The 20,474-nt window shown below is 53.7% G+C and overlaps 3 protein-coding genes and 1 pseudogene across 3 annotated transcripts in view; all 4 read right to left on the bottom strand.

The window, feature by feature from the left end:
* The window catches only part of LOC122689847 (melanoma-associated antigen 10-like), a 596,047-nt gene that overhangs the window by 271,455 nt on the left and 304,118 nt on the right, over positions 1–20,474 (bottom strand). The gene's annotated exons all lie outside the window — the stretch shown is intronic.
* Positions 1–20,474, bottom strand: part of LOC122689845 — a 587,451-nt pseudogene that overhangs the window by 210,053 nt on the left and 356,924 nt on the right.
* On the bottom strand, positions 1,329–2,093 carry LOC122689863 (melanoma-associated antigen 8-like). Its single transcript, XM_043896643.1, has one exon. The coding sequence runs from the start codon at positions 2,091–2,093 to the stop codon at positions 1,329–1,331; it is 765 nt and encodes a 254-aa protein (XP_043752578.1).
* LOC122689849 (melanoma-associated antigen 8-like) lies at positions 10,419–11,183 on the bottom strand. Its single transcript, XM_043896627.1, has one exon. It carries the CDS (start codon positions 11,181–11,183, stop codon positions 10,419–10,421), a length of 765 nt encoding a protein of 254 aa, XP_043752562.1.

Raw genomic sequence — 20,474 nt, forward strand, 5'->3', positions numbered from 1 at the left:
TCTTCGGATCTCAGACTCTGTCCCTCTCCCCTCTGGAAACTGTTTGGTTTTCAGGACACCTCAGAGAATTGGCAGCTTAATTAGAAATGGAATAGAAAACCACTCAGAATTGCTGTTCTGTGTTTTCCTCCTGGAGAATGTATATCAATTTCAGTGTCTGTGTGTGTTTCGGGGTGGAGAGCAGTGTCTCCAGCTGGGCACAGCTCACTCAAAGATCCCAGGATTCTAGTCACACTGCAGGTCCTGTCCACTTTTGCAGCTTCTCTTCACTCATTTCATCCAAATGAAATCTAGAGCATGCGCACAAGTGAAAATCATAAAGTCCAGATGACCAAAGAAACTGTTATTTCAATGTACTTGTTAATCAGCTTCCCAAGGCAGAGACAGGAGGGCTAGTACAGGGATTACTGGGCATATATCAAAGAGCAAGATTCACATTTCTCTAGGATTCCTAGCAGATGGTGGACAGAACACACCTATTTCATCCCTGTGGTCAACAGCTATGGGGCAAGAGCCTGGACCCCTTCCTGCCTGCCCTAGAAAGAGATCTCTCTGGGGTTTACCCAAGAAGCAAAAGGACACCTCACAGCAATGATGCGTTTCAGAGATTCCCCTCACCCCCAAGACAGACCTCATGTGACTGTGGCTCCTCGACCATTGCTGTAAGTGTGGGGGTGTCCTGCTACTCCTAGTGTCCCCACTGTTAACATGGCCTTTCACGGAGCAGAGAATCTGTACACGTCTTTGGAATAACTGAGCCAATGAGCAGGGCTCTCAGATTGTCTGCTACTTTCTTTAATAACCCAGGAAAATTCAATTAACTGAGATCATTTAGTTATTGTGAATGACAGACAAGAAGGCCATAAGCATGAATTGACTATGATTACTTTTATTATCTAACTCTTCTCCATACAATACTATTGCTACAGAAGTTCACATTTTCAAAACATTTCTAATTTCGATTCCATTGCATTCTGTTCAGGACCACAAAACAAAATGGAAGACTTTCCCATCTCTCTTACAAAAACTCTTGTTTTTGAACTGTGTAACATCAGATACACTCGGATCAATATCATTCACAAAGCTAAGATATTGAAGTTTCTTTAGCCTACTCTGAAACCAAACTTTGAAAAGTTTCTAAAGAAAACAGAGATGAATCCCCTCGTCATCATAGAGAACAGGAACCAAAAGATGCTACAAACTGGTTCCCCCAACTAGCCCGGGCCCTCACAGTTTAGAAAGCTGACTACCCCCTCTTTAACCACAGAGAGAAGGAACAACCTGGCTGCTACTCTGTCTCAGGCCCCCTATTCCTCTTCCCTCGCATCTTATGCAGACAGGAATGGGAAGGTCCTCAAAGCCCTTTGGTTGACCCTGCGCATAAATGCCATGACTTGCCACTTGCTGGTCTCCACATAGGCCCGGGGACCCCACAGGAACTCATAGCAAACAGGGTGGCTGTCAGGCACCTGCTGGTACCGCAGGTATCCTTCCCGCACCCACACTTGGGTCAGAAGCTCCCTGAGCTCCCCAAAGACACACTGCTCACTCCCAACATACACCCCCATCCTTCTGAGTGCTCCCCAGACCGCCTCCTCAGGGGCCGGGTCTCCAAACCGCATGATCATGCTGAGGACCAGCACCAGGAAGCCGGCCTTGGGCAGGCCCACCCCATCGCTCAGCATCTCATCGCAAGTGAGGCCCAGGATGGGGACCAAGATGTAGATGTGCTCCGCTGGGTCCACCTCTTTCACGTCCACGCCAAAGACCAGCTGCAGGCACACTGAGACTTCCCTGAAGACCACCGGGAAGTGCTCCTGGTTATCCCTGAGGACCTTATTCAGCATTTCCGCCTGGGAGGTCAGCTCCTTGGCTCGATACTTGAGGAGCAGGAACTTCATCAGTTTACCTATCATCCTATCCAGAATTTCCTGGGGCAAGGCCTCCATAGGAGCAGAGGAGGATGCTGGGTAGTAGGAGGCCAAGTGGGATGCGGACTCCCCCACCTCAGCCTCCAAGAGCGGCACCTCGATAGGGCCCTGGGCCTCGCCTGGGTCCTGAAGGTCTTCCTCGGGTTTGCTGAGCTCACTCATCTCAACCACGAGCACAATGCCTGAGGTGAAACAAGACACGGAACTGAGGCAGAGGTACAGATGGGGACCAAGGGCCTCTGGGAGAGAGGAGGTGTGAGCAACCTGGGCTAAGAAATGCATCCTGGATGGTACGACACAGGCCACTTACAGCTCTCCCCTTGAGGGGTTCTCTCCGACCTCACAGGAGAGCTCCTCCTGGGAGGCCAGTCCCCTGGCTACCCGAAGGAGGAAGGAAGGTGGCTCCCCAGGGTGTGGTCAGTACAGCCTGAGATTTCCGGGTCCAAAACAGTGTGAGGAATTGGGGCCTTCTGGGCCCCCGCTATGTTCTGGGATAGGGAGCCTCTGGTTCACTTCAGGTCACCCTCTCACCTTGACTCCTGATACTGCCTGTCTGAACTCAGGACACAGGCTTCAGACCTCTGCCTTCGCCTCCCGGTTCCTGGAGCTCCTGTGAGAGACATGGAGGTGACATCTAAGGGCTATACTGTGGCACAGCCCTGGGCCTTCTGTGCTGCTAGGTGGGGACGCACACTCGGATTACACCCAGTTGTGTTGTGGGTACCTTGTAATGCTCACCTTTCCCCTGGCATGACCTGGACGGTCCCCTTTGGAGGAGTAGAAGGAAACTCAAAACAAGACACAAGCCTGAACAGAAAGCACTGAGGGGCCCCACATGCGGCCGCACCTGTCCAGGGCCTGGCGCGGGTCCTAGGCTGGGGAGATGCTCGGTCCTCAGCTCCTCCTCACGTCCTGCCTGGCCTCCAAGCACTCGCCACAGGGGCGGGGGTTTGCTCAGTCCAACCTTGGGGTTGGGGAGTCCAGCCTCTGCCAACCTGAAGCCTCCACCTCTGCCCGTAAAACCTCACCTCCCGAGTTCCCTAAGCCAGCGGTCAAGAAACTGCTCACCCTGCTCACCCCACTCTGGGCCCTCCAAGACCCTCTTGCAAGGGCCAAGATCCCTCCAGCTTGGCGTCGAACCGCCTCAATCCTTCCTCGCATGGAGCCTGGACTCCAGGCAGGACTCGCGTTTGTCGCCTCTGCCATTTTGACACCCCGCCGCTTTCCCAAGGCCTCCAGTCCCACTGAGATGTGAGGAAGTCAGACAGACCTACTGTGCTCTTCTCACCCCAAGGGCTCCCAGGGACGACTACAGGGATGGGGATCTGTGGGGTTCCATCAGTCCTCACTCAGGGTGCCCGCAGTCCTCCTTCAGGAACCTCACCTTGCCTCCGCGCACGACCTGGATTCTCGCCTCTCCGCAACTGAAGCCCCGCCCCTTATAGCAGGACCCCAGTCTCTTGAAGACCCGGATGTCAGGAAGACAGCTCATGCCTGTGGCACTCATCCTGCCCCCACGGTTGCCCTGGACTGCCAACAGAGATTCGCTTCTCTGAGGTCCCCTCTGATTACGGGTTCAGGGTCCTCTAGTCCCTCTTCAGGGTCCTCAAGGTCTTCAACCCTGCAGGACCTGGGAATCGGGCCCCCGAGGCCCCGCCCCATATGTGACGTCCCCACTCAGAGACCCGGATGTCAGGAAGTGAGACCATGCACTTCGGGCTCATCGTATCCCAGTTCGGCCAAGGACCAACAGCAGCTCCAGGCTTTTCTGAGGTCTCCTCTGATTTGGGTCCAGGGTCCACTCAGTCGTCCGTCAGTGTCCTCAAATTGAAACCCTGGAGGAGCTGGGGATCTTCCCTCTGCTCACCTGAGGCTACACCCCCTTTCCCAGGTCCCCAGTTTCTCTGAGACCCAGATGTCAGGAAATGCAGCATGTGCTCATCCACCCTCTGTGAGCCCTGAGACTTGATGTGAGGGTCCCGCCTCTGGTCAACACAAGGGGCATCCCCAGAATGCCAGGGCTCTAGATGAGATTCCTTAGGAAGGATTAAGGAACCCCACAGATTCCTGACCCTACTGTCAGCCCTGGGCCACCCTGGTGGTGGGATGAGCGCTTGGCAGCCTCTTCTGACTTCCGCATCTGTATCTCAGAAACATTAGGCAATTGTTAGAAGCGTCAGGGCGTCAGATGGGCAGTGAGAAAGATCTTCTTTCTTTTGAGAGTCAAGGTGAGGACACTGAGGAAGAACAGAGGGGACCCTGGACCCCAGAGCAGAGTGGGCTCTGGGAGGACATTGGGTGGATGAACGTATGCTGGATTTCCTGACTGGGTCTCAGAGAGACTGGGGACCTGGGATAGGGGGCTGACTTCCTAATATCCAGATTTCAGCCTGGTGTCCTAGTATAGAGAGATGACTTACTGACATCCGCATATCAGAAAGACTGGGCTCCTGGTATGAGGTTTGGGGCGTTAGTAGGGGAGAGGAGAGAATCTGAAGTCGTACCTGGAGATAAGTTGAGGTCTCTGAGGGAAGGCTGAAGGGACCCCAAGTGAAAACTCTAGGGATCCCAAGATAAGAGGGATGGAACCCCACAGATCCCTGCCCCTGCCATCGGCCCTGTGAGCCCTCGGGGTGAGAAGAACACACTAGGTCTGTCCTGAGTTCCTGACATCCAGCTCTGTGAGGCTGGGGACTTGGTGTGAGGAGCAGGGACTATGGTGGGGAGAGGACAGAGACTAGGTCCTCCTGGAAATCAAGGTGAGGACCCTGAGGGAGGACTGAGGGTAGCCAGATCTCAGAACAGAGGGAACCCTGGTAGTCCCTGGGCAGGGTAACCTCGTGCCGCATTGCCTGATAACCCTGGCAGAGAGACTGGGGACCTCTTGAAAGCAGGGGAAACTCCAAATGGCGGATGGGACACTTGCAGGTCTTGTGTGGAGTCTAGACCCCATGCAAGGCAGGACTAAGGCAGTTAGACCCCAACAGGGAGGGATCTTGGCCCTTGCAAGGGGGTCTTGGAGGGTGCAGAGTGGGGTGAGCAGTTTCTTGAACTCTGGCTTAGGGACCTCGCGAGGTGAGGTATTTCAGGAACAGCCGAAGGCTTCCGGTTGGCAGAGGCTGGACTCCTCAACCGCAATGGAGGACTGAGCAGACCCCCGCCCCTGTGGTCAGTGCTGGGAGGGAAGGCAGGACATGAGGAGGAGCTGAGGACCGAACACCTCCCTGGCCTAGGCCCCACAGGAGACCTTGGGCAGGTGCAGCCGCATGTGGGGTCCCTCAGCGCTTTCTTTCCAGTCTCGGGTCTTGTTCTGTGTTTCCCTCCAGGCCCCCAGAGGGGAGGGACCAGGTTGTGCCAGGGTGTGTAAGCACTAAAGGGGAGCTCTGAAGGGACCTCTCACCACACAACTGAGGGACCCTCACAGTGTGCACCCGTTTTACTGTCAGAGAATGCTAAGGGCTGTGCCACGGGATACCACTGAGGTGCCCCTCCATTTCTCACAGGAGCTGTAGGAAGCAGTAGGCGAAGGCAGACATCTGAGGCCCGTGTCCTGAGGTCAGTGAACAGAGGAGGTCCAGGCAATGCCAGGAGTCAAGGTGATGAGGGTGCCCTGAGTGGACACCAAGTGCTGCCCATCCCAGAACAGAGGGGACCCCACAAGGGCCTAATCCCCTTACCTTGTCAGTCCCAGAAATCTCGGGCTGTGCTGACCACACCCTGGGGAGCCACCTCACTTCCTTCTTCAGGTAGCCAGGGGACTGGCCACTCCAGAGGCATGTCCCTGTGTGGTCTGAGAGCACTTTTCAAGAGGAGACCTGCAAGTGGCCTGTGGCCAACCAGGGTGCGGTTCTCAGGTGAGGCCATTCACAGCCCGTCTATCCACCATCCAGGCCCATGGTCCTCATCTGTCCCATTTGCCCCCATGCCTCACTCCTGCCTCACTCTGTAGTTTGATCCCAGGCATCACGCTCATGGTCAAGATGACTGAGCTGAGCAAGCTCGAGGAAGACCTTCAGGACCCAGGTGAGGCCAGGGTCCTGTGGAAGTGCAGCTCTCTGGGGCTGAGCGGGGGAGGCTGTATCACCCTCAGCCTCCTCCCCCACAGTCTCCTGCTCCACCCTTGTGGAGGCCTTGCCCCATGAAGCTCTGAATGAGATAGTGGCTAACTTGATGAACTTCTTGCTCCTGTAGTATCTGGCCAAACATCTGACATCCCAGGCGGAAATGCTGAAGAAGGTCCTCAGGAATAACCAGGAGCATGTCCTAGTGGTCTTCAGTCAAGCTGCAGAGTGCCTACAGGTTGTCGTTGGCCTGGAGGTAAAGCAGTTGGACCCCAGGGAGCACATCTACATCATGGTCCCTACCCTGGGCCTCACCTGCAATGTGATGCTGAGCAGTGGGCAGACCCTGCCCAAGGCTGGCATCCTGGTGCTGCTCCTCAACCTGATCATGCAGAGTGAAGACCTGACCCCTGAGGAAGCAGTCTTGGGAGTACTCAGCAGGACGGGGGTGTGTGTTGGGAGTGAGCCCTGTCTCTTTGGCGAGCTCAGGGAGCTGCTGACCCAAGTGTGGCTGCGGGAGGCATACCTGGAATACCAGCAGGTGCCTGACAGCCACCCTGCTCGCTATGAGTTCCTGTGGGGCGCCCTGGCCTATGTGGAGACCAGCAAGTGGCAAGTCACGGTGTCTGTGCTCAGGGTCTAACAGAGGGCTTTGAGGGCCTCCCCACTCCTGTCTGCAGAGGCTGCGAGGGAGGAGGAATAGGGGGCCTGAGCCAGAGCAGCAGCCAGGGTAATCCTTCCCTCTGTGATTGAAGAGGGAGTAGTCACCTTCTCAGAAGTGAGGGCCCGGGCCAGTTGGGGGAACCAGTGCACAGCATCTGTGGGCTCCTGTTCTCTACAATGACATGGAGATTCATCTGTTTTCCTTAGAAAATCTTCAAGCTTTGACTGTTTTTGCAAAAGGCTAAATAAAGTTCAGTGTCTTAGCTTGGAGAATGAGGTTGATCAATATGTGTTTGTGCTTACACCGTTCAAGAACAAGAGTTTTGCTGTTTTGTGAGAGATTGGAAACTCTTCCATTTTGTTTTGTGACCCTGAATGGGACACAGTGGAAATGGAATTAGATCCGTTTCGGAAATGTGAGCTTGTGGTGGAGTGGTGGAGTCGCTCAGTCCTGTCCGACTCTTCGCGACCCCATGGACTGTGGCCAACAAGGCTCCTCAGTCCATGGGATTTTCCAGGCAAGAGTACTTGGGTGGGCTGTCATTTCTTTCTCCAGGGGATCATCATGACCCAGGGATGGAACACGGGTCTCCCAATGTAGACAGACACTTTACCGTCTGAGCCACCAGGGAAGCACTAATATTGATGCGGCAAGAATTATGCGATAAAAGTAATTGCAATGAATTCATCCATCTGTCCTTCTTGTGTGTCATTCTCAAAAACTAAATTATCTTTATTTGGGTTTGTCTGGGTTATTTAAGGAAGCAGCTGGCAATAAATCTGAGGCCCCTGTTCACTAGCTCATATATTCTGAAGACCTTTACAGAGTATCTTCTCCAGGAAAGGCGGTGTTAGGAGTGGGGACACTAGGAGAAGCAGGACACCCCCGCACCTAGAGCAAAGTTCTAGGAGCCGCAGTCACACAAGGAAGGTGGAGAGACCTCCCCTAGTCGCACTGAACAAGGCAACACGAGGTAGGGCGGTGGAGCTCCAGGAGGAGCGCTCGAGTTTCAGTGCCTGAGCCAAGGTGGTTTGGGGCTTTAGGACCCTGGGTTCCTTCTGTGGGAGGTGGTCGAGGTGAGGCAGGCTGGTAGCAGCCCTCAGACTTGCAGACAGTGTTTCTTCGGGGAGATGGCAAATTCTGAAATGGATCATGGCTGTAAGGTGGCCTTTTGCATCTCGGACAAAGCCCAGACAGATCTCTTTCTGGGGCAGGAAGGAAGGGGTCCTGACTCTTGTCGCATTGCTGTTGATCACAGGGGCAAAGGAGGTGTTTTCTACCCCACATCTGCTAGGAATCCTGCAGAACTTTGGTCGCACTCCCTTGAAGTGGTGCCCAAGAAATGCATGGAACTACCCTTTCTTTCCTGGTCCCGGAGATCCAGAACCCACGGTCTTAAATAGCTTTCAATTATCTTGATTGTAATTGGCCATTGTAATCAAGGACTTGACCTTAGTTGGGGCTGCAAGAAAGGAAAGTACTGTTTTGGATGGAAGACCAGCTAGGGCAGAGGCAAAGAGTGGCTCTTGCTTCTATTTCCTGGAGCAGCTTGGGTCCTGTTGGAACACTCCTTCATACCCAAATTTAACAGGTTTTCTATGGAAATGGGGCTTGCCCAGGAGCTCAAATGATGAAGATTCCGCTTACACTGTGGGAGACATGGGATCGATTCATGGGTCAGGGAGATCACCTGAAGAAGGGCATGGCAACCCACTCCAGTATTCTTGCCTGGAGAATTCCATGGACAGAGGGGATCGGAAGACTGCAGTCCATGGAGTGGCAAACAGTCCGACACGACTGAGCTACTAACATTATGGTCCACTATGGTCTAAGTAGCAAAGTTTCTTAGTTTTATTTGTGAAACATCCTATTTGGCTGATTAGGTATCCCACATCCTATTGAGGTGCACATTCTCAGACAAGCCCTGGACCACAAAGTAGCCGACCCCTTCCTACAGTGGAGAGTGGAGGACACTCTTGGGGCAACACTGTGACAGATTCCTGTCCCGACATCACAGAGGCCATGACCGCCAGGCCCTGGCAGCTGCATCCCATCCCTCAGGCGAATAGTGCAGCCCAACACGTGGGCTCCTCAAACCGGCTGGCTTCACAGGAGAAGAACTGAGGCCACGGGGCTTTTCCAAGCATCCACTGACTATCTGGCAGCTGCCATATATGTGACCAGAATCACATCACCTGTTCCCCTTTTTCTCTGGCACTCAGCATGGATAGCTGCCCCTTTAGCCCCCTGCACCCATCCACACCCCCACTGCAGTGACCTCACCACCTCCTTAGGCCCGGAAGTCGCTCCTGCCTTTTGCTGCCAGGCACAGCCTTAACCTGGGTCTCTGCTGCCTCCACACTTCTGAACCCACCCGAACCCAGGGATGCTGGCAGATGTTGCATCTTTACTGGCTAGTACTTATTTCTCATGCTCTTCGGATCTCAGACTCTGTCCCTCTCCCCTCTGGAAACTGTTTGGTTTTCAGGACACCTCAGAGAATTGGCAGCTTAATTAGAAATGGAATAGAAAACCACTCAGAATTGCTGTTCTGTGTTTTCCTCCTGGAGAATGTATATCAATTTCAGTGTCTGTGTGTGTTTCGGGGTGGAGAGCAGTGTCTCCAGCTGGGCACAGCTCACTCAAAGATCCCAGGATTCTAGTCACACTGCAGGTCCTGTCCACTTTTGCAGCTTCTCTTCACTCATTTCATCCAAATGAAATCTAGAGCATGCGCACAAGTGAAAATCATAAAGTCCAGATGACCAAAGAAACTGTTATTTCAATGTACTTGTTAATCAGCTTCCCAAGGCAGAGACAGGAGGGCTAGTACAGGGATTACTGGGCATATATCAAAGAGCAAGATTCACATTTCTCTAGGATTCCTAGCAGATGGTGGACAGAACACACCTATTTCATCCCTGTGGTCAACAGCTATGGGGCAAGAGCCTGGACCCCTTCCTGCCTGCCCTAGAAAGAGATCTCTCTGGGGTTTACCCAAGAAGCAAAAGGACACCTCACAGCAATGATGCGTTTCAGAGATTCCCCTCACCCCCAAGACAGACCTCATGTGACTGTGGCTCCTCGACCATTGCTGTAAGTGTGGGGGTGTCCTGCTACTCCTAGTGTCCCCACTGTTAACATGGCCTTTCACGGAGCAGAGAATCTGTACACGTCTTTGGAATAACTGAGCCAATGAGCAGGGCTCTCAGATTGTCTGCTACTTTCTTTAATAACCCAGGAAAATTCAATTAACTGAGATCATTTAGTTATTGTGAATGACAGACAAGAAGGCCATAAGCATGAATTGACTATGATTACTTTTATTATCTAACTCTTCTCCATACAATACTATTGCTACAGAAGTTCACATTTTCAAAACATTTCTAATTTCGATTCCATTGCATTCTGTTCAGGACCACAAAACAAAATGGAAGACTTTCCCATCTCTCTTACAAAAACTCTTGTTTTTGAACTGTGTAACATCAGATACACTCGGATCAATATCATTCACAAAGCTAAGATATTGAAGTTTCTTTAGCCTACTCTGAAACCAAACTTTGAAAAGTTTCTAAAGAAAACAGAGATGAATCCCCTCGTCATCATAGAGAACAGGAACCAAAAGATGCTACAAACTGGTTCCCCCAACTAGCCCGGGCCCTCACAGTTTAGAAAGCTGACTACCCCCTCTTTAACCACAGAGAGAAGGAACAACCTGGCTGCTACTCTGTCTCAGGCCCCCTATTCCTCTTCCCTCGCATCTTATGCAGACAGGAATGGGAAGGTCCTCAAAGCCCTTTGGTTGACCCTGCGCATAAATGCCATGACTTGCCACTTGCTGGTCTCCACATAGGCCCGGGGACCCCACAGGAACTCATAGCAAACAGGGTGGCTGTCAGGCACCTGCTGGTACCGCAGGTATCCTTCCCGCACCCACACTTGGGTCAGAAGCTCCCTGAGCTCCCCAAAGACACACTGCTCACTCCCAACATACACCCCCATCCTTCTGAGTGCTCCCCAGACCGCCTCCTCAGGGGCCGGGTCTCCAAACCGCATGATCATGCTGAGGACCAGCACCAGGAAGCCGGCCTTGGGCAGGCCCACCCCATCGCTCAGCATCTCATCGCAAGTGAGGCCCAGGATGGGGACCAAGATGTAGATGTGCTCCGCTGGGTCCACCTCTTTCACGTCCACGCCAAAGACCAGCTGCAGGCACACTGAGACTTCCCTGAAGACCACCGGGAAGTGCTCCTGGTTATCCCTGAGGACCTTATTCAGCATTTCCGCCTGGGAGGTCAGCTCCTTGGCTCGATACTTGAGGAGCAGGAACTTCATCAGTTTACCTATCATCCTATCCAGAATTTCCTGGGGCAAGGCCTCCATAGGAGCAGAGGAGGATGCTGGGTAGTAGGAGGCCAAGTGGGATGCGGACTCCCCCACCTCAGCCTCCAAGAGCGGCACCTCGATAGGGCCCTGGGCCTCGCCTGGGTCCTGAAGGTCTTCCTCGGGTTTGCTGAGCTCACTCATCTCAACCACGAGCACAATGCCTGAGGTGAAACAAGACACGGAAGTGAGGCAGAGGTACAGATGGGGACCAAGGGCCTCTGGGAGAGAGGAGGTGTGAGCAACCTGGGCTAAGAAATGCATCCTGGATGGTACGACACAGGCCACTTACAGCTCTCCCCTTGAGGGGTTCTCTCCGACCTCACAGGAGAGCTCCTCCTGGGAGGCCAGTCCCCTGGCTACCCGAAGGAGGAAGGAAGGTGGCTCCCCAGGGTGTGGTCAGTACAGCCTGAGATTTCCGGGTCCAAAACAGTGTGAGGAATTGGGGCCTTCTGGGCCCCCGCTATGTTCTGGGATAGGGAGCCTCTGGTTCACTTCAGGTCACCCTCTCACCTTGACTCCTGATACTGCCTGTCTGAACTCAGGACACAGGCTTCAGACCTCTGCCTTCGCCTCCCGGTTCCTGGAGCTCCTGTGAGAGACATGGAGGTGACATCTAAGGGCTATACTGTGGCACAGCCCTGGGCCTTCTGTGCTGCTAGGTGGGGACGGACACTCGGATTACACCCAGTTGTGTTGTGGGTACCTTGTAATGCTCACCTTTCCCCTGGCATGACCTGGACGGTCCCCTTTGGAGGAGTAGAAGGAAACACAAAACAAGACACAAGCCTGAACAGAAAGCACTGAGGGGCCCCACATGCGGCCGCACCTGTCCAGGGCCTGGCGCGGGTCCTAGGCTGGGGAGATGCTCGGTCCTCAGCTCCTCCTCACGTCCTGCCTGGCCTCCAAGCACTCGCCACAGGGGCGGGGGTTTGCTCAGTCCAACCTTGGGGTTGGGGAGTCCAGCCTCTGCCAACCTGAAGCCTCCACCTCTGCCCGTAAAACCTCACCTCCCGAGTTCCCTAAGCCAGCGGTCAAGAAACTGCTCACCCTGCTCACCCCACTCTGGGCCCTCCAAGACCCTCTTGCAAGGGCCAAGATCCCTCCAGCTTGGCGTCGAACCGCCTCAATCCTTCCTCGCATGGAGCCTGGACTCCAGGCAGGACTCGCGTTTGTCGCCTCTGCCATTTTGACACCCCGCCGCTTTCCCAAGGCCTCCAGTCCCTCTGAGACCCGCATGTGAGGAAGTCAGACAGACCTACTGTGCTCTTCTCACCCCAAGGGCTCCCAGGGACGACTACAGGGATGGGGATCTGTGGGGTTCCATCAGTCCTCACTCAGGGTGCCCGCAGTCCTCCTTCAGGAACCTCACCTTGCCTCCGCGCACGACCTGGATTCTCGCCTCTCCGCAACTGAAGCCCCGCCCCTTATAGCAGGACCCCAGTCTCTTGAAGACCCGGATGTCAGGAAGACAGCTCATGCCTGTGGCACTCATCCTGCCCCCACGGTTGCCCTGGACTGCCAACAGAGATTCGCTTCTCTGAGGTCCCCTCTGATTACGGGTTCAGGGTCCTCTAGTCCCTCTTCAGGGTCCTCAAGGTCTTCAACCCTGCAGGACCTGGGAATCGGGCCCCCGAGGCCCCGCCCCATATGTGACGTCCCCACTCAGAGACCCGGATGTCAGGAAGTGAGACCATGCACTTCGGGCTCATCGTATCCCAGTTCGGCCAAGGACCAACAGCAGCTCCAGGCTTTTCTGAGGTCTCCTCTGATTTGGGTCCAGGGTCCACTCAGTCGTCCGTCAGTGTCCTCAAATTGAAACCCTGGAGGAGCTGGGGATCTTCCCTCTGCTCACCTGAGGCTACACCCCCTTTCCCAGGTCCCCAGTTTCTCTGAGACCCAGATGTCAGGAAATGCAGCATGTGCTCATCCACCCTCTGTGAGCCCTGAGACTTGATGTGAGGGTCCCGCCTCTGGTCAACACAAGGGGCATCCCCAGAATGCCAGGGCTCTAGATGAGATTCCTTAGGAAGGATTAAGGAACCCCACAGATTCCTGACCCTACTGTCAGCCCTGGGCCACCCTGGTGGTGGGATGAGCGCTTGGCAGCCTCTTCTGACTTCCGCATCTGTATCTCAGAAACATTAGGCAATTGTTAGAAGCGTCAGGGCGTCAGATGGGCAGTGAGAAAGATCTTCTTTCTTTTGAGAGTCAAGGTGAGGACACTGAGGAAGAACAGAGGGGACCCTGGACCCCAGAGCAGAGTGGGCTCTGGGAGGACATTGGGTGGATGAACGTATGCTGGATTTCCTGACTGGGTCTCAGAGAGACTGGGGACCTGGGATAGGGGGCTGACTTCCTAATATCCAGATTTCAGCCTGGTGTCCTAGTATAGAGAGATGACTTACTGACATCCGCATATCAGAAAGACTGGGCTCCTGGTATGAGGTTTGGGGCGTTAGTAGGGGAGAGGAGAGAATCTGAAGTCGTACCTGGAGATAAGTTGAGGTCTCTGAGGGAAGGCTGAAGGGACCCCAAGTGAAAACTCTAGGGATCCCAAGATAAGAGGGATGGAACCCCACAGATCCCTGCCGCTGCCATCGGCCCTGGGAGCCCTCGGGGTGAGAAGAACACACTAGGTCTGTCCTGAGTTCCTGACATCCAGCTCTGTGAGGCTGGGGACTTGGTGTGAGGAGCAGGGACTATGGTGGGGAGAGGACAGAGACTAGGTCCTCCTGGAAATCAAGGTGAGGACCCTGAGGGAGGACTGAGGGTAGCCAGATCTCAGAACAGAGGGAACCCTGGTAGTCCCTGGGCAGGGTAACCTCGTGCCGCATTGCCTGATAACCCTGGCAGAGAGACTGGGGACCTCTTGAAAGCAGGGGAAACTCCAAATGGCGGATGGGACACTTGCAGGTCTTGTGTGGAGTCTAGACCCCATGCAAGGCAGGACTAAGGCAGTTAGACCCCAACAGGGAGGGATCTTGGCCCTTGCAAGGGGGTCTTGGAGGGTGCAGAGTGGGGTGAGCAGTTTCTTGAACTCTGGCTTAGGGACCTCGCGAGGTGAGGTATTTCAGGAACAGCCGAAGGCTTCCGGTTGGCAGAGGCTGGACTCCTCAACCGCAATGGAGGACTGAGCAGACCCCCGCCCCTGTGGTCAGTGCTGGGAGGGAAGGCAGGACATGAGGAGGAGCTGAGGACCGAACACCTCCCTGGCCTAGGCCCCACAGGAGACCTTGGGCAGGTGCAGCCGCATGTGGGGTCCCTCAGCGCTTTCTTTCCAGTCTCGGGTCTTGTTCTGTGTTTCCCTCCAGGCCCCCAGAGGGGAGGGACCAGGTTGTGCCAGGGTGTGTAAGCACTAAAGGGGAGCTCTGAAGGGACCTCTCACCACACAACTGAGGGACCCTCACAGTGTGCACCCGTTTTACTGTCAGAGAATGCTAAGGGCTGTGCCACGGGATACCACTGAGGTGCCCCTCCATTTCTCACAGGAGCTGTAGGAAGCAGTAGGCGAAGGCAGACATCTGAGGCCCGTGTCCTGAGGTCAGTGAACAGAGGAGGTCCAGGCAATGCCAGGAGTCAAGGTGATGAGGGTGCCCTGAGTGGACACCAAGTGCTGCCCATCCCAGAACAGAGGGGACCCCACAAGGGCCTAATCCCCTTACCTTGTCAGTCCCAGAAATCTCGGGCTGTGCTGACCACACCCTGGGGAGCCACCTCACTTCCTTCTTCAGGTAGCCAGGGGACTGGCCACTCCAGAGGCATGTCCCTGTGTGGTCTGAGAGCACTTTTCAAGAGGAGACCTGCAAGTGGCCTGTGGCCAACCAGGGTGCGGTTCTCAGGTGAGGCCATTCACAGCCCGTCTATCCACCATCCAGGCCCATGGTCCTCATCTGTCCCATTTGCCCCCATGCCTCACTCCTGCCTCACTCTGTAGTTTGATCCCAGGCATCACGCTCATGGTCAAGATGACTGAGCTGAGCAAGCTCGAGGAAGACCTTCAGGACCCAGGTGAGGCCAGGGTCCTGTGGAAGTGCAGCTCTCTGGGGCTGAGCGGGGGAGGCTGTATCACCCTCAGCCTCCTCCCCCACAGTCTCCTGCTCCACCCTTGTGGAGGCCTTGCCCCATGAAGCTCTGAATGAGATAGTGGCTAACTTGATGAACTTCTTGCTCCTGTAGTATCTGGCCAAACATCTGACATCCCAGGCGGAAATGCTGAAGAAGGTCCTCAGGAATAACCAGGAGCATGTCCTAGTGGTCTTCAGTCAAGCTGCAGAGTGCCTACAGGTTGTCGTTGGCCTGGAGGTAAAGCAGTTGGACCCCAGGGAGCACATCTACATCATGGTCCCTACCCTGGGCCTCACCTGCAATGTGATGCTGAGCAGTGGGCAGACCCTGCCCAAGGCTGGCATCCTGGTGCTGCTCCTCAACCTGATCATGCAGAGTGAAGACCTGACCCCTGAGGAAGCAGTCTTGGGAGTACTCAGCAGGACGGGGGTGTGTGTTGGGAGTGAGCCCTGTCTCTTTGGCGAGCTCAGGGAGCTGCTGACCCAAGTGTGGCTGCGGGAGGCATACCTGGAATACCAGCAGGTGCCTGACAGCCACCCTGCTCGCTATGAGTTCCTGTGGGGCGCCCTGGCCTATGTGGAGACCAGCAAGTGGCAAGTCACGGTGTCTGTGCTCAGGGTCTAACAGAGGGCTTTGAGGGCCTCCCCACTCCTGTCTGCAGAGGCTGCGAGGGAGGAGGAATAGGGGGCCTGAGCCAGAGCAGCAGCCAGGGTAATCCTTCCCTCTGTGATTGAAGAGGGAGTAGTCACCTTCTCAGAAGTGAGGGCCCGGGCCAGTTGGGGGAACCAGTGCACAGCATCTGTGGGCTCCTGTTCTCTACAATGACATGGAGATTCATCTGTTTTCCTTAGAAAATCTTCAAGCTTTGACTGTTTTTGCAAAAGGCTAAATAAAGTTCAGTGTCTTAGCTTGGAGAATGAGGTTGATCAATATGTGTTTGTGCTTACACCGTTCAAGAACAAGAGTTTTGCTGTTTTGTGAGAGATTGGAAACTCTTCCATTTTGTTTTGTGACCCTGAATGGGACACAGTGGAAATGGAATTAGATCCGTTTCGGAAATGTGAGCTTGTGGTGGAGTGGTGGAGTCGCTCAGTCCTGTCCGACTCTTCGCGACCCCATGGACTGTGGCCAACAAGGCTCCTCAGTCCATGGGATTTTCCAGGCAAGAGTACTTGGGTGGGCTGTCATTTCTTTCTCCAGGGGATCATCATGACCCAGGGATGGAACACGGGTCTCCCAATGTAGACAGACACTTTACCGTCTGAGCCACCAGGGAAGCACTAATATTGATGCGGCAAGAATTATGCGATAAAAGTAATTGCAATGAATTCATCCATCTGTCCTTCTTGTGTGTCATTCTCAAAAACTAAATTATCTTTATTTGGGTTTGTCTGGGTTATTTAAGGAAGCAGCTGGCAATAAATCTGAGGCCCCTGTTCACTAGCTCATATATTCTGAAGACCTTTACAGAGTATCTTCTCCAGGAAAGGCGGTGTTAGGAGTGGGGACACTAGGAGAAGCAGGACACCCCCGCACCTAGAGCAAAGTTCTAGGAGCCGCAGTCACACAAGGAAGGTGGAGAGACCTCCCCTAGTCGCACTGAACAAGGCAACACGAGGTAGGGCGGTGGAGCTCCAGGAGGAGCACTCGAGTTTCAGTGCCTGAGCCAAGGTGGTTTGGGGCTTTAGGACCCTGGGTTCCTTCTGTGGGAGGTGGTCGAGGTGAGGCAGGCTGGTAGCAGCCCTCAGACTTGCAGACAGTGTTTCTTCGGGGAGATGGCAAATTCTGAAATGGATCATGGCTGTAAGGTGGCCTTTTGCATCTCGGACAAAGCCCAGACAGATCTCTTTCTGGGGCAGGAAGGAAGGGGTCCTGACTCTTGTCGCATTGCTGTTGATCACAGGGGCAAAGGAGGTGTTTTCTACCCCACATCTGCTAGGAATCCTGCAGAACTTTGGTCGCAATCCCTTGAAGTGGTGCCCAAGAAATGCATGGAACTACCCTTTCTTTCCTGGTCCCGGAGATCCAGAACCCACGGTCTTAAATAGCTTTCTATTATCTTGATTGTAATTGGCCATTGTAATCAAGGACTTGACCTTAGTTGGGGCTGCAAGAAAGGAAAGTACTGTTTTGGATGGAAGACCAGCTAGGGCAGAGGCAAAGAGTGGCTCTTGCTTCTATTTCCTGGAGCAGCTTGGGTCCTGTTGCAACACTCCTTCATACCCAAATTTAACAGGTTTTCTATGGAAATGGGGCTTGCCCAGGAGCTCAAATGATGAAGATTCCGCTTACACTGTGGGAGACATGGGATCGATTCATGGGTCAGGGAGATCACCTGAAGAAGGGCATGGCAACCCACTCCAGTATTCTTGCCTGGAGAATTCCATGGACAGAGGAGATCGGAAGACTACAGTCCATGGAGTGGCAAACAGTCCGACACGACTGAGCTACTAACATTATGGTCCACTATGGTCTAAGTAGCAAATTTTCTTAGTTTTATTTGTGAAACATCCTATTTGGCTGATTAGGTATCCCACATCCTATTGAGGTGCACATTCTCAGACAAGCCCTGGACCACAAAGTAGCCGACCCCTTCCTACAGTGGAGAGTGGAGGACACTCTTGGGGCAACACTGTGACAGATTCCTGTCCCGACATCACAGAGGCCATGACCGCCAGGCCCTGGCAGCTGCATCCCATCCCTCAGGCGAATAGTGCAGCCCAACACGTGGGCTCCTCAAACCGGCTGGCTTCACAGGAGAAGAACTGAGGCCACGGGGCTTTTCCAAGCATCCACTGACTATCTGGCAGCTGCCATATATGTGACCAGAATCACATCACCTGTTCCCCTTTTTCTCTGGCACTCAGCATGGATAGCTGCCCCTTTAGCCCCCTGCACCCATCCACACCCCCACTGCAGTGACCTCACCACCTCCTTAGGCCCGGAAGTCGCTCCTGCCTTTTGCTGCCAGGCACAGCCTTAACCTGGGTCTCTGCTGCCTCCACGCTTCTGAACCCACCCGAACCCAGGGATGCTGGCAGATGTTGCATCTTTACTGGCTAGTACTTATTTCTCATGCTCTTCGGATCTCAGACTCTGTCCCTCTCCCCTCTGGAAACTGTTTGGTTTTCAGGACACCTCAGAGAATTGGCAGCTTAATTAGAAATGGAATAGAAAACCACTCAGAATTGCTGTTCTGTGTTTTCCTCCTGGAGAATGTATATCAATTTCAGTGTCTGTGTGTGTTTCGGGGTGGAGAGCAGTGTCTCCAGCTGGGCACAGCTCACTCAAAGATCCCAGGATTCTAGTCACACAGCAGGTCCTGTCCACTTTTGCAGCTTCTCTTCACTCATTTCATCCAAATGAAATCTAGAGCATGCGCACAAGTGAAAATCATAAAGTCCAGATGACCAAAGAAACTGTTATATCAATGTACTTGTTAATCAGCTTCCCAAGGCAGAGACAGGAGGGCTAGTACAGGGATTACTGGGCATGTATCAAAGAGCAAGATTCACATTTCTCTAGGATTCCTAGCAGATGGTGGATAGAACACACCTATTTCTTCTCTGTGGTCAACAGCTATGGGGCAAGAGCCTGGACCCCTTCCTGCCTGCCCTAGAAAGAGATCTCTCTGGGGTTTATCCAAGAAGCAAAAGGACACCTCACAGCAATGATGCGTCTCAGAGATTCCCCTCACCCCCAAGACAGATCTCAGGTGACTGTGGCTCCTCGACCATTGCTGTAAGTGTGGGGGTGTCCTGCTACTCCTAGTGTCCCCACTGTTAACATGGCCTTTCACGGAGCAGAGAATCTGTACATGTCTTTGGAATAACTGAGCCAATGAGCAGGGCTCTCAGATTGTCTGCTACTTTCTTTAATAACCCAGGAAAATTCAATTAACTGAGATCATTTAGTTATTGTGAATGACAGACAAGAAGGCCATAAGCATGAACTGACTATGATGAATTTTAGTATCTAACTCTTCTCCATACAATACTATTGCTACAGAAGTTCACATTTTCAAAACATTTCTAATTTCGATTCCATTGCATTCTGTTCAGGACCACAAAACAAAATGGAAGACTTTCCCATCTCTCTTACAAAAACTCTTGTTTTTGAACTGTGTAACATCAGATACACTCGGATCAATATCATTCACAAAGCTAAGATATTGAAGTTTCTTTAGCCTACTCTGAAACCAAACTTTGAAAAGTTTCTAAAGAAAACAGAGATGAATCCCCTCGTCATCATAGAGAACAGGAACCAAAAGATGCTACAAACTGGTTCCCCCAACTAGCCCGGGCCCTCACAGTTTAGAAAGCTGACTACCCCCTCTTTAACCACAGAGAGAAGGAACAACCTGGCTGCTGCTCTGTCTCAGGCCCCCTATTCCTCCTCCCTCGCATCTTATGCAGACAGGAATGGGAAGGTCCTCAAAGCCCTTTGCTTGACCCTGCGCATAAATGCCATGACTTGCCACTTGCTGGTCTCCACATAGGCCCGGGGACCCCACAGGAACTCATAGCACACAGGGTGGCTGTCAGGCACCTGCGGGTACCGCAGGTATCCTTCCCGGACCCACACTTGGGTCAGAAGCTCCCTGAGCTCCCCAAAGACACACTGCTCACTCCCAACATACATCACCATCCTGCTGAGTGCTCCCCAGACCGCCTCCTCAGGGGCCGGGTCTCCAAACCACATGATCATGCTGAGGACCACCACCAGGAAGCCGGCCTTGGGCAGGCCCACCCCATCGCTCAGCATCTCATCGCAAGTGAGGCCCAGGATGGGGACCAAGATGTAGATGTGCTCCGCTGGGTCCACCTCTTTCACGTCCACGCCAAAGACCAGCTGCAGGCACACTGAGACTTCCCTGAAGACCACCGGGAAGTGCTCCTGGTTATCCCTGAGGACCTTATTCAGCATTTCCGCCTGGGAGGTCAGCTCCTTGGCTCGATACTTGAGGAGCAGGAACTTCATCAGTTTACCTATCATCCTATCCAGAATTTCCTGGGGCAAGGCCTCCATAGGAGCAGAGGAGGATGCTGGGTAGTAGGAGGCCAAGTGGGATGCGGACTCCCCCACCTCAGCCTCCAAGAGCGGCACCTCGATAGGGCCCTGGGCCTCGCCTGGGTCCTGAAGGTCTTCCTCGGGTTTGCTGAGCTCACTCATCTCAACCACGAGCACAATGCCTGAGGTGAAACAAGACACGGAAGTGAGGCAGAGGTACAGATGGGGACCAAGGGCCTCTGGGAGAGAGGAGGTGTGAGCAACCTGGGCTAAGAAATGCATCCTGGATGGTACGACACAGGCCACTTACAGCTCTCCCTTGAGGAGTTCTCTCCGACCTCACAGGAGAGCTCCTGC

Source organism: Cervus elaphus, chromosome X, assembly GCF_910594005.1.
Source record: "Cervus elaphus chromosome X, mCerEla1.1, whole genome shotgun sequence".
Classification (NCBI taxonomy): domain Eukaryota; kingdom Metazoa; phylum Chordata; class Mammalia; order Artiodactyla; family Cervidae; genus Cervus; species Cervus elaphus.